Here is a 14,989-nt window from a genome sequence, read left to right on the forward strand (position 1 = left end):
TGTAGATTCTTAGACTGGATTTCTGTGATGTCAAAAAATTTTCAGATATTCAATTTCATTTTTAAATTAGTTTATTACATTTATTAAGTTTATGTAATTGGATATGCCAGTTGGTTGAACATCTCTCCCTTCCATCCTTCTTGAATAGTGTTGTTATGCTCTCTATATGATCTTGGATGATATGTGAAAACTTAGATACAAATATAAATAGAAACTAGAATCCTAGGGTATGAGGCAGAACTGGGAAATCAAACCCATGGTCAGTTCACTGATTGATATCTGTTTCTCTCACATTCAGGTGACAAAAGAGAAGTCCTTTCAAAGGTCAATGAATGAGACAAATCATTCTCAGGTGACCGAATTTGTGTTGCTGGGACTCTCTAATTCCCAGGAGCTCCAACCTTTCTTGTTTCTCATATTTCCACTACTCTACCTAGCAATACTGCTGGGCAATTTTCTCATTATCCTCACCGTGACCTCAGATTCCCACCTTCATACCCCTATGTACTTTCTGCTCGCAAACCTCTCTTTTATAGATATATGTGTTGCCTCCTTTGCTACCCCCAAAATGATTGCAGACTTTTTGGTTGAATGCAAGACTATGACTATTTCTTCTGATGCTTGTCTGGCCCAGATTTTTTTTTGTTCATCTTTTCACTGGCAGTGAGATGGTGATTCTCGTATCCATGGCTTATGATCGTTATGTGGCTATATGCAAACCTCTTCACTATACGACAATCATGAGCTGCCGTGTATGTATTATTCTTGTACTCATCTCCTGGTGTGTGGGTTTCATCCACACTACTAGCCAGCTGGCATTTACTGTTAACTTGCCTTTTTGTGGGCCTAATCAAGTGGATAGCTTTTTCTGTGGCCTCCCTCTGGTGACTAAGTTGGCCTGCATCGACACTTATGTTGTCAGCCTACTAATAGTTGCAGACAGTGGCTTTCTTTCTTTGAGTTCCTTCCTCCTGTTGGTTCTCTCCTATACTGTGATACTCATCACAGTTAGGAGCCACTCCTCTGCCAGCATGGCCAAGGCCCGCTCCACGTTGACTGCTCATATCACTGTGGTGTTGTTATTCTTTGGACCATGCATCTTCATCTATGTGTGGCCCTTCAGCAGTTATTCAGTTGACAAAGTCCTTGCAGTGTTCTACACCATCTTTACTCCTATTTTAAACCCTGTTATCTATACTCTAACGAATAAAGAAATGAAGGCAGCTATGTCAAAACTGAAAAGTCGCTATCTGAAGTCTGGCCAGGTTCTGCAGTCATAAGAACTATTGTATTTCTGGAAACAAAGTAAATTCACAGGACTGTTAACACTGTAGTTGTGTCTCTACATATTTACAAATGGAATCACTGTCATGTTAAAACCAATCATTTTAACCAGTGGGAAGCATTAATTAAGTTGAAATAAAGGTTAATGGTAATAATGAAAAATACAACAAACCTTGGCAATTTTCATCTTTTCTTCCTTCTATTATGTTTACTTACCTTTTTGACTTCCTTTCCTCCTTAATTTTTAGAATTTAAATTTGTTTTAAGATAAAGAGCTACTGACTGTGATGTCAATGGTACAATGTCTTTAACTTTATAAAGTGTAAATACATCGGGCCTTCTTTGGGTGGAAAAAGTATTGTTTATACCACAACGAACAGAATTATTTTTACTGTGTATAAATAAGGCAATGCACTGTTTCAAACAACTTTCAAAATTGGAAGAATAGTGACGTGTACTTTTTATTTTGCTGTTTTATGTTCACTCTGCTGCTATCACAGGAGAATATTGTGAATACTGTTCCGAGTCATTTGTTTGGTGACTTATCATTGGATTGTTAGTTTTCAAGGGGTTCCTCTACCAGCTCCATTTTTCCTTGTAAACTTCCTTGCCATTTGGGTCATTTGGGCAATGAATTCCAATGAAATGGAAGTATTCACAAGACACAAGGTCATTATGGGATTCACTAGCAGGGTCAAATAGATGAGCAGCAATGATAACTCTAAGGCTTCTGGAGGAAAATTCTGTACTCTGCAACTCAGCACCACCCACCATTTGAAAAGCAGATTGTAGGACCCTCTTGGGACTTATTCTGAATTGAGTTCCTAACCGTGAGTTAACAAGTGACTATGTGACTAGGATTTCCTACCATTTAAAAAAAAATCACAATTTCTATCATTCACTGTTCTTACATCAATGTCCATTATACACCATTCTCCATAGAGAAGGCAGTTAAGGCCTGGAAAAGGATAATCTGTTAGCCCACTTTGGTTCTGTATCCCTTCAGTACTTACATAATGGGGACATAAATCAGCTGGAATTTAGGCTATCGATCAGATAGTAAAGAATCTCCCTGGAAAGCAGGATACCCGGGTTCTATCCCTGGGTTGGGAAGATTTCCTGGAGACAGGAATGTCTACCCACTCCAGTAATCTTGCCTGGAATATTCCACGGACAGGGGACCCTTGCAGGCTACATTCTGTGGGTTTGCAAAGAGTTAGACACAGCTAAGCAACCAACATACACCCTGAAGCACTGGATTCCCTTTCACTAAGGCTTTTTGACTACAACAACTCTTAAAACTTTACCTGTAAGTAGAAGAGATTGATATTGAGAACTTGCCAATCGGTGGCAAGTAAATTACATCAGACCTCCTCCTACACAGGTGGTAGTGACTTGTCTTTACAGGAATGAAATTTTACTCTAGATATGAATTTTCTCTCTCTGCTTGTAGTTCTTCTTCCAAGATCACTATCTGAGGCCTCAGAAAGGCTCTGATATATGAATTTAGGATTCTACAAAGATTACCTGTGGAACACATTTTACTCTGAAAAATATTGTGGCAATGGACCCAGGACCATGAGACCAATTTTCCTGAAGAAGTCCAGGCTCAAAGAACAATTGAACATGCAATTAGATGCTCAGAAAAGAGTCTAGCATTATGATTATACCTACTTGGAAACAATGAACTCTAAGATATGACGTATGCATTGAGTGCTGAGTGCTGTCATGTCTGACTCTTAGCAACCCCATGGACTGTAACCCATGAGGCTCCTCTGTCCGTGGGATTTCCCAGGCAAGACTTGAATGGGTTGCCATTTCCTTCTCCAAGGGATCTTACTAACCCAGGGGTCAAATCCATATCTCCTGCATTGGCAGGCAGTTTTTTTTCTACCAATGAGCCACCAGGGAACCTATATACGTTGAACTAACAGTTAATTGTAACACTGTGTTATCAACTTTTAATATACAGTTTTTCTTTTTTAGTTTTTTAATTTTAAAATCTTTAATTCTTACATGCATTCCCAAACATGAGCCCCCCTCCCACCTCCCTCCCCATAACATCTCTCTGGGTCATCCCCATGCACCAGCCCCAAGCATGCTGTATCCTGCATCAGACATAGACTGGCGATTCAATTCTTACATGATAGTATACGTGTTAGAATGCCATTCTCCCAAATCATCCCACCCTCTCCCTCTCCCTCTGAGTCCAAAAGTCCGTTATACCTTGAATTGCCAAAGCAATCTTGAGAAAGAAGAATGGAACTGGAGGAATCAACTTGCCTGACTTCAGACTCTACTACAAAGCCACAGTCATCAAAACAGTATGGTACTGGCACAAAGACAGACATATAGATCAATGGAACAAAATAAAAAGCCCAGAGATAAATCCACACACATATGGACACCTTATCTTTGACAAAGGAGGCAAGAATATACAATGGAGTAAAGACAATCTCTTTAACAAGTGGTGCTGGGAAAACTGGTCAACCACTTGTAAAAGAATGAAACTAGATCACTTTCTAACACCGCACACAAAAATAAACTCAAAATGGATTAAAGATCTAAATGTAAGACCAGAAACTATAAAACTCCTAGAGGAGAACGTAGGCAAAACACTCTCAGACATAAATCACAGCAGGATCCTCTATGATCCACCTCCCAGAATTCTGGAAATAATATACAGTTTTGAAAAGCATAGAGTAAAAATAAAAGTGTTCCTCTTTCCATCGTTCTTAGTAACCTATTTATGAAGTTTTTGCTTCTTGCCACTGCAATTCCAGGCTTTGCTATACTGAAGATTCTGATTGCCAGAAAAACAACACTTATGAGAAATACACTATGATTTCCACTGAGCCAAATCTTTGCCAACTGCTTGACCACATTGGTATTTTCATGTTAGTCGACAAGCAGCCCACAAAAGGGGAGTCACTGCGTTAACTAGAATAGATGGCATAGTTAAAATGAGGAGCTAAATAATGTTAGTAAGTTCAGTCTCTCAGTCATGTCTGATTCCTTGCGACCCTATGGACTGAGGCATTCCAGGTTTCCCTGTCCATCACCAACTGCCAGAGCTTGCTCAAACTCATGTTAATAATGCAGACTGCAAAAACATATCAAAGTAAGACATAGAAGAAGAAAACCTATAAGAAGTTAATTAATGATCAGGTTAACACTATAGGAACTGCGCCTGATGTTCCTAGAAGCCTTTGATGAACCACATGTCCCAGGACCATATTGTTTTGATTACTATAGCTTTGTAATATAAGAAAGGGGAGGGAAATTTATTGAAAGAAATAATGACAGAAAATTTCCCAAATATGAGGAGGAAAATGAACATCCGTTTCCATAATACCGAAAGAACCCAAATAAGCCGAGCATCAAGAGATCTTCACTAACACATATTTTAATCGAATTGTCAAAAGTTAAAGACAGGGAATTTTGAGAATGGCAAGATAAAAGATACTGAAGACATAAGAGGGAATTCTTATAAGTCTGTCTGCAGATTCCTCTGCAGAAACTTTGCAGACCATGAAATAGTGAGACAATCTATTCAAAATACCTGAGAGAGAAAAGCTTCCAGTCAAGCTGAGGACCTTAACCCTGATCATCTTGCTGAATGTCACTCCACTCCATATTTATGTATTTGTTCAGCCTCAGCATACATGCAAGTCAGTTTTAGAATTATTAATATATATTCCCTGAGAAACAACTTTACCAACTATAGTACAATGTTAATGTATAATTATTTTTATCTTTAAACGTACAGGTTAAAATTGGAATGCTCTGGTTATGTAGGGTGGTTCCTTTTCTCCCTTCCTCCTTCAGCGCAATTATATAATACATTTCTAACATAGAGCTGTTTTTCAGATTCTGAATTCTAGGAGGGATGCCTTTACAACCTGGTTGATGTTTTGCTTGTTTGCTTATTTGTTTCTGTTTGCTACTAAAATTAAACACTTGTTTACATGTCTATGAGTTTTGAAAAATATATAAAGTAATTTATCCACCAGACTTGTAACATACAGAACAGTATGAGGCCCTTTTTAATGTAAAACAATAAAAACATAAAGAAAAGAATAGGGAAAAAATTTTAAACACATTTACCTTTCCTCCCATAAATATCAAATGTTGGTATTGTACCATAGCTGCCTCAGATCTTTAAAAGTATATGTAATATCACTGATCCAGTTGAAACAAGTTTCAGCTCACTTCCTATTCCTCTTATCTTCCATTCAAATACTACTTGGAATTTGGCGTTTATCACTTCCCTGGATGTTTTGGAACATTTATTGTCCATAATAATTTAAACCTGTGAAAATGTGATCACTTAAATTGTGATGAAAATGTGATCATTTAAAAATGATCATTTCATTTTTAAACTTTCTTAATGTTCATATATAAAATTCAATTTTAACTGTTGGTAGTATGCCATTGTGTTAAAATATTATAATTTTTTTCATTTCCTCATTTATAAATACTTAGATTGTCCTCTTATTGGAAAATACTTTAACAAATGGCATTGTGCATGTATCCTCGTACATGTAAAATTTTACTAGAGTAAACAGAAAACTGAGTTTGCTGAATGGTACAGAATCCCATCTTCCGTTCTTTAAAAATGACCGGTTATAAACTACAGCAGAATCTCTGAGAACAGTCAGGGATGTAACACATGTGAAATATCTAAACTATGGTCTAATAGACTACAGGTGTATTTGTCCAGGAGATAGAAGATTGTCATGGAGAAAAACGAAAGCATCTTCAAATATTTGAAGAACAAATATGTTGAAGGAGGAGATTTCTTCAACTACAGGTGGTAGTTGAACATTATAACAACAAACTAAACTGGCTTGCAAAGTAGTGAGCTCCTTGTGAGTGGAGAAAACCTTCCCCAAAGTTGGTGATCATTTATAAAACTGTATGATGTCTCTAATGATAGAAATTTGGGGGTCAAAAGATTACTCACTAGGAGTCTCAGTGATAATCAAACAATATTTTGCTTTCATATGTACCACTTAGTTGAAGTTTTTTTTTCTTTCAGCTTCTGTTAAAATTATTATGTAAAATATAATTATTTCCACTGCAGGACGACTTCACAGTTTTATAAAGGGTGATATTTCACTTCTCCAATGAGATCAGTTTCCTGGCATCCTGGTAATATAAAATGTCTTATCTTAGGATACTGAAATTTTATGGTTGAAAGAGGAGCAGAGCTTGCAGTACCTTGGCACAGAACCTGAGAGGCTTAGCACATTTCAGTGCAGAGACCAATTTAAAATCATGTCAAGAGTCTATTGAAAATGCATTTGACATGAAAATTCACAGGTTATTGAAAATTTAGAAGAGTCAGAGAAACAAGGACTGGGAGAGTTATTAGAACGTGTAAGTATCATAAGTACATTTTGAACAGATTTCCTTGGAATAGAGAAAGAAATATAAAGCTGTTTTCTAGATGCAAAATTGACAACTAGAATTCAGAAAAAGAAAGTCACTGTTGTCTCAAACTGGAAACTCCATTTAGAAAAGCAAATTTCTGTTTTTTTCTCTCTGCATATAACACAAACTCTCCTACTGCACTGGCTTTAGGGATAGCCCTGATAGGAATAAGATTAAAATTTGATGAATTGAGGGGAGTATGTTATAATCATTATCTATGCCTTCTTTGCTCCTTTTATGCTTTCTATTCAAAGGATATTTAGCCACTAGTAGCCTGGTGGGCTACAGTCCATGAGGTCACAAAGAATCGGACACGACTGAGCGACTTCACTTAAGTCTGTATTTACTGCCTATCAAAATTTGCCTGGAATGAAGACAGGAATTGCTGTTCTTTATTTAATTTTGTTTTTAATCTTACAGGAAAGTAAGTTTTATAAGATACATTATGGACAAGAAGAATTATGCATACCTATGTTCTCAGAGTTCTATTGATACTTTCTAGAGAAAGATATTAATGTAAGATTAATTCCCTAAGTATCAAACTTCACATAAAACCAGGAGGGAAAATTTATTTTATGATGGCTTTGCAGTCTGAAAATATTTTTATGCCTGAGATTTATTGGCAGTGAGAAAATATGTAAATCATTAACTAAAATGCTGCTGGGCTTTTTAAGGAAATTCTAAGAAATTTGAATGATTTTTCTGAAATTCACATGTTCCCATTACATAACTGCCTCTACATTTCTAATTTTGGAAATGAAAATAGCCTTGGAGATTATCTAGTCTTATTTTCTAAGCTAATAAATGGAAGAAGTTTATTTATCTATACTAATACGTGCCTATCTAAATTACTAAAAAAAAAATGCAAAATATATTGACCTGGTCTGTAACACTTGTATTAATAGTAAAGTCAATGTGGACAGGATATTCTAGTTACTTCTTTTGTTTTGAAAAGTAACTGACAATTCTATTGGCAAGATGGATATTATATGAAATTGGGAAGTTTCAGGAAATTTTTTAGAGATAAGACAATCTGTACAATAGATAATGTGTGATAACACTTCCTTGTGTAACACTATAAAACCTTGGGCTTTCTTCTCTCTTCAACTCCCATCCCTGCCCTTGTCCCTCTCCCCAAACCTCTCTGAGTATCTATTACGTTCAGCATACATATCTCTTGTCATTCATTACTACAATCTCCTAATGTTAAATCCCCAATTAGTTTCTAACCATTGCAAAGGCTTTCCTTTTATCTGTATGCTGAGGGCAATAATGTTTCAGAATGTAAATGGTTAGAGTGAAGTCTTAGAAGACTTGTAGTCTCTATTTCGACCTTTATGTAAAGGCTTCTGCAAAATTTTGTTTCACTTGCTAAATGTAGATACTACAAGGCATACATAGCACAAAGAGGGAGTTGTGCTGCCCTAGACTCTTGATTCAGTCAGAAGAGCAGAGAAGGCAATTTTTCTCTGCCTTCTTTTCTTAGGTTCTGTGCTCATTTTATCTATTAACAAATGTCTGAATACCTGACCCTGCAGAGTAATTGATGCCTAAATTTCTTTGATGAAACCATCATGATTTTACCTTTTCTTTTGTTTAACCATACATAATATTTCCATCAGTGTAACCAGTTACATCTTTTTTTTACATTTAAGCAATTTGCTCTCTAGAGATATTTTCAAATGCCAGAGAATCATAGGCTATTATGGTTGAATAAGAATAGTGCTCATCTGCCTCCTTTTTTCAAAGAGAAACTGAGTACCTGAAAGGTTGTGTGATTTGCCTAAAGTTTGGTAAGATAGTGGAAAAGAAGTAGAAAAGATTTTATCCAAGGCTAATGCTCTGTCTATATCATATGATACCTTTGGATGTCTTTTCTTGATGTGCCTTTCAGGCTATTTTAAAGCCTATAATTTAGAATGGTTTGCTTATTCAAGTCAAGAAAATATTAGTAGATATAAAATATATTTATAGCTATGGCACCCCACTCCAGCACTCTTGCCTGGAAAATCCATGGACGGAGGAGCCTGGTGGGCTGCAGTCCATGGGGTCGCTAAGAGTCGGACACCACTGAGCGACTTCACTTTCGCTTTTCACTTTCATGCATTGGAGAAGGAAATGGCAACCCACTCCAGTGTTCTTGCCTGGAGAATCCCAGGGACGGGGAGCCTGGTGGGCTGCCGTCTATGGGGTCGCACAGAGTCGGAAACGACTGAAGTGACTTAGCAGATATAGTTATTAGATATAAATAACTAATGAAAGGAAGAATCACTTGCTATGTACTTAATTGTGGAAAGAAAAGTGTACTGGAGTGACTTTAACTTTCACTTTTGCTTTCCTATATGATGCCTGTGTTTGAGAATATTATCACTAATGTTTTTATTCGTGTATGCTCAGTCATGTCCAAGTCTTTGCAACCCTATGGACTGTAGCCCTTCAGGCTCCCCTGTCCATGGGATTTTCTTGGCAAGAATACTGGAGTGGGTTGCCATTTCCTTTTCAGGGGCTCTTCCTAATATAGGGATCAAACCCATATCTCCTACATTGGCCGGCAGGTTCTTTACCGCTTGAGTCATCGGAAAAGCTCCACTAATATGGTTAAACCTATTATACTGTTATAGGATAAAATGTCTGATTCAATTATATGAAGATCATACATATCTCTGAGGAGGGAAAAATTAATATGTACTTTAAAATTAAGGAGAGTAGGAAAAGAAGGAAGAAGTCTAAAATTTTTCTAAGCATTATTTTGAGAAAATGATTAAATTTCCAGAAAATTCAGGAACTGTACAGAATCTAAATTTCATGGCAATAACTATAATTGATTGTGCTTCCAAAAAAAATTTGGAGTGCATTTGATTAATATTTCTGACTAAATTTTTTTCTGATCAGAAAAAGAAGGCTTACATGAAAAAATTATATCTGGAATGTTTTGAGTTCCTTCTGGATATCAATGTTTTAACTATTTGATTAATTCCATTCATATCTCTGGAGGCTAAGTTGGAAGGTCACATTTCCCAAGGATATGCAGCTGGAATGTAGGTCAGGATTCAGTCTTCTTTATGTGACCTTTAGTGAAGTTTTATTGATTTTGATTTCTAGAAGTCTCTACAAATTCCTGTAATTGCCAACATATTTACTGCTATCATGAAGAAAAGCAATGTAGCAACTAGGCTAAATCCTGCGCAACATTTGAAAATTTATTTTCGTCACTTTGCTTCTTTTTACTACCTCTTTCACCACTCTCAGATTCCTGAGAGCTCCAAGTGCTCCCTCAGCTACAAAGGGCTTCCATCAGGATACAGCATCCAGCCCTGTCCCACATCCTTGGAGACAAGTCCATCCCAGGTACAGGCACTGTGCCTCCTACCTTCTTTAGAAGTAAAGCTGTTTTATGGCTCATCATCTGAGGGCCATACCAGTTTTTCTTGGTAACTTGTGCGTGACAACTAAATCCTTTCCAAGACTTAATGACCATAGATAAAGATGTGTGCACACTCTTCATTTTATCCTAGATAAGAGGCAGCATTTTATTTGTGTCTTTCTGAGGACCATGCAACAGTGAGGGACCAGGAAAGGAGAAGAGCATGGGAAAAGTAGACAGTCAAGAAAGTTTCTGATAGTCTTTCTAACTCTATCTTTGAGCTGGTAGAGTTTATTGGCATCTGTAAATTATATTCATGCCTACTTTATCTTACCTATCAGGCATAATATTTCAGCAATAAAAAGTATTGGAGAGAGGCTTTATTTCATAAGATTTAGGAAAAGGAGGAATCTTCAAGCCACCTAGCAAAAACTCCTATGATTGCCTAAATTCACTCTAAAGTACTAAAAAAAAAAAAAAAAAAAAAAAAGAATTTACGTGAGCCCATCCAGTAGAGTAAACTGGTTCTTTGAAAAGTTAGATAATATCATCCTTGAATAGGTATTATTGTCAGAAAGAAAATACTCTGATATGAAATAACACATTATTAAGAATGCTCACATATGTGTACACTTTATTAAAAATTTAGTATTTATAACTTTTTTCTTTTAGCAAACATTTTCAGTGTCTCTTTCAGGATAACATTATTCTCAATGTTTTATTTCTGAGAATAATGAGCCCTGAACAGTTAAATGACTTGCTCAATGTCATACAGCTGCAAGTTGTGATCTTAACATAGAATATTTTCCCAATAGATTTACATTTCCATTATAGTATAGTATTTTATTGGGTATAAAAATAGTGTCTTTTTATTAAATGATAAAGCTATTCTTATTTCATTTAATAAAGAATGTACTGGAGACTGATAGAAAAAGAAGGTCCATTACCTTCTTTAAAAGGAGTAAGGATTATAATATTAGTAAAGAATTTTCAGGAGGGAAAGTTTTAAATCTAACTGCTTTATCACCATCCTACCTAGCTCAGTGTTATGGGGAAAATGGACAGTTAAATTATTATAAAACAAGTTTACTAAAAATAAGAATCGATTTATATTGCAAACCAATACAATATTGTAAAATAATTAGCTTCCAATTAAAAAAAAAAAAAACTTAGAGCTTTGTTTGCCCAAAATCTTCATCCTACATTCTTAAAATGGAGGTATTGATTTAAGAGCTTTTCTGAGGTCAATGAGCTACTCTGTAACAGAAAAGGAAATAGATATAATCTATATTTTTATCCTTCACATTTCCCCCCCTCCCCCTTTGGAGCAAAGATGAGAAAGCTAAACTTTCTTCCTCTTATGTCCATAGCCCCATATCATAAGAGAAAAAATGGAAAAGATGAAAATATTCATTTATTATGCAAATCTCAATGATTTATGACATAAAATATGCAATCATCTTCCACTAATACTGAATTGTGAAAGATAGTTTCTGAAGAAGCCAATGCCCCAAACTATCTTACTAGCAATGAGAAAATAATTTTAACTGTTACAGCAGGAGGTTTTTAGAATCCACAAGGGAAAGAAAAAGAAAGGCCCCTTTTTTCTGGACATCCTAAGAAGCCACTCAGTTGAATCAAACTCAGACCATTACTAGCAATCCAAAAGCCCCTCCAATGTTTCCTCCTGTCCCTTTAATTCCATCAAGGAAAACTGCTATCCTAGCTTCAAAGACTATAGACTTGCTTGTCTGTCTTTAAACTTCATTTAAATAGAGTAATAGAGCATTTACTCTTTTGTGTCTAATGTCTTTTGTACATTAATTTTGTGAAAATATATTTCCTTCTGGTAGAAGTTCACACATTTTTCTCTTTTTAAGAGTTCTTATTTTATGTAGTGAAGAAAAGATGACATTTGGTCTCTGTAGATAATAATAGTGGATTTCTGTGATATATAAACAACTTTTCAGATATTTATTTGTAACATTCACTTGTAACTCTAATTTGCAAATTAGCTTACTTAACTTACTAAACTTAAGCAATTAACGAATCAATTGGTTGAAATTCTCTCCACCAACCTCCCAACCACCACCCTCTTCATCTAGAAAACTTTTGGCTGAATATCCCATCCTGACTCTGTTCTCCTTTTAATTACTAGAGCACTCTCTGTATTTAGACATGTGTGAAGTCTAACAAGTACATTTGAGTAGAAACTAGACTCTCTAACTGAACTGGAAAATTAAACCATAATTAGTTCATTAACTGATTTCTATTTCTCTCCTATTCAAGTGACTGAACAGAAGTCCTTTGCAAAGTCAATGAATGAGACAAATCATTCTCGGGTGACTGAATTTGTGTTGCTGGGTTTATCTAGTTCCCAGGAGCTCCAACCTTTCTTGTTTCTCATATTTTCACTGCTCTGCCTAGCAATACTACTGGGAAACTTTCTCATCATCCTCACTGTAACCTCAGATTCCTGCCTTCATACCCCTATGTACTTTCTGCTCGCAAACCTCTCTCTTATAGATATATGTGTTGCCTCCTTTGCTACCCCCAAAATGATTGCAGACTTTCTGGTTGAGCACAAGAGTATTTCTTCTGAAGCCTGCCTGGCCCAGATTTTCTTTGTTCATCTATTTGCTGGTGGTGAAATGGTGCTCCTTGTATCCATGGCTTATGACCGTTACATTGCTATATGTAAACCTCTCCACTATACGATAATCATGAGCGGGCGTGTGTGTATTACTCTGGTCCTCATTCCATGATGTGTGGGTTTGATCCATACTACTAGCCAGCTGGCATTTACTGTTAACTTGCCTTTTTGTGGGCCTAATCAAGTGGATAGTTTTTTCTGTGACCTCCCTTTAGTGACCAAACTGGCCTGCGCAGACACTTATGTTATCAATTTACTAATAGTTGCAGACAGCGGCCTTCTTTCTTTGAGTTCCTTCCTCCTGTTGGTTCTCTCCTACACTGTGATACTCATCACAGTTAGGAACCACTTCTCTGCCAGCATGGCCAAGGCCCGCTCCACATTGACTGCTCATATCACTGTGGTGTTGTTATTCTTTGGACCATGCATCTTCATCTATGTGTGGCCCTTCAGCAGTTATTCAGTTGACAAAGTCCTTGCAGTGTTCTACACCATCTTTACTCCTATTTTAAACCCTGTTATCTATACTCTAAGGAATAAAGAAATGAAGGCAGCTATATCAAAACTGAAGAGTCGCTATCTGAAGTCTGGCTGGGTTTCTGCAGTCATAAGACATTTTTTTTTTTTTCCTAGAAACAAAGTAAATTTATAGAACTGTTATTACCACTGTAGCCTGTGGCTAGATATTTACAAATTGAATAGCTGTGATATTAAAGCAAATCATTTTTACCAATGAGGAGGATTGGTTAACTTGAATTAAAAAGCAATGATGATAAAAAAATACATTGAATGAATTTTACTTATTTTTATACTTTCTTCCTCCAAATATGTGCTTTTATTCCTTTTTTTTCTAATTCTATTTTCTACTTTTTATTTAACCTCTTAAGATACAGCCTTTGGAAACATTGAGAATGGAATTGATGTTTAAGTGGTAATTAAACTACATTTTTCTCTCTCAAGATAGTACTGCTTAGATGCCAATTTTAGAGTAATAATAGGTACATAACACTTTATCATGGAGATAATAAATCTGCATAGATAATGGATGATATACTTGAGTAAGAATGCATTGCTCACTGTACTCTGTAACTGACAGCATGAAGACAATTCTAATTATCTAGTAAGGTGTAAAATGGCCTGGTTATAAAGCAGAAGGCATTTATAGTCAACACGTTCACAAATCCTTCTTCATGTTGATGCTTAATATGCCTTATTTATGAAAAACAATTCAGAGGATAAATGTACCAGTGTGTTCTGTGTCTGGTTATCTTAATTTCTGTTTAATACTGATAAAACAATCTGGAGAATTTCAAAGATAAATTACAATTCTCTACTTCTTTTCTTCACAATGATGAGAGACTCTAAGATAAAACACACTCTCTCCCCCAGGTCTTCATGATTCCTGTATTTTCAGATAGGAGTGAAAGTCACTCAGTCATGTCCAACTCTTTGCAACTGCATGGACTATGCAGTCCATGGAATTCTCTAAGCCAGAACACTGGAGTGTGTAGCATTTCCCTTCTCCAGGGGATCTTTCCAACCCAGGGATAAAACCCAGGTTTCCCACATTACGGGCAGATTCTTTATCAGCTGAGCCACAATGGAAGCCCAAGAATACTGGAATGGGTAGCCTTTCCCTTCTCCAGTGGATCTTCATGACTCAGGAATCAAACCAGGGTGTCCTGCATTGCAGGTGGACTCTTTACCAACTGAGCTATCAAGGAAGCCCTTCAGGTAGGTACGGTAGTTTTCAAATAGATACTTGGTAGAAACTATCATTTTTCTATGTGGACTTTTTCTTTAGTTAACATCTTATTTTTTATATTGTCTAATGCATGTCCAGAAAATGACAGAATCCTATTTCAAGGCCTTAGGAATAGTCATGAATTTATCCTCCCAGTCACAAAATCAATATTTATTAAAGATTTCCTACTATATGCTATTTTTGGTTTTTCCTCTTGTATTGTACTCAAGACTTCTCCTATATTTCATACTGTGTTTGATTCCACCGTATGTTATAATGTTAATAGACTATTTTCTAGTCTTACCCTTTAGAGTCTCTGATTGCAGCCATGAAATTAAAAGATACTTACTCCTTGGAAGAAGAGAAAAAACCTAGATAGCATGTTAAAAAGCAGAGACATTACTTTGCCAATAAAAGTCTGTCTAGTCAAGGCTATGGTTTTTCCAGTGGTCATGTATGGATGTGAGAGTTGGACTGTGAAGAAGCTGAGCACTGAAGAACTGATGCT

The 14,989-nt window shown here is 36.2% G+C and overlaps 2 protein-coding genes across 2 annotated transcripts; both read left to right on the forward strand.

Moving 5' to 3' along the window:
- The first annotated feature begins 328 nt into the window (after nucleotides 1-328).
- LOC114115707 (olfactory receptor 4K15-like) lies at nucleotides 329-2,788 on the forward strand. The gene is given in 3 exon segments (XM_042253110.1): nucleotides 329-637; nucleotides 639-1,242; nucleotides 2,751-2,788. Coding segments are annotated over 3 exon segments (951 nt in total).
- Nucleotides 2,789-12,336: 9,548 nt separating this feature from the next.
- LOC101103325 (olfactory receptor 4K15-like) lies at nucleotides 12,337-13,389 on the forward strand. Its single transcript, XM_042253119.1, is given in 1 exon segment — nucleotides 12,337-13,389. A coding segment is annotated over 1 exon segment (987 nt). The 5' UTR covers nucleotides 12,337-12,402.
- Nucleotides 13,390-14,989: the final 1,600 nt, after the last annotated feature.

The sequence above is a fragment of the Ovis aries genome, chromosome 7 (genome assembly GCF_016772045.2).
Source record: "Ovis aries strain OAR_USU_Benz2616 breed Rambouillet chromosome 7, ARS-UI_Ramb_v3.0, whole genome shotgun sequence".
In the NCBI taxonomy this organism is placed as follows: Eukaryota; Metazoa; Chordata; class Mammalia; order Artiodactyla; family Bovidae; genus Ovis; species Ovis aries.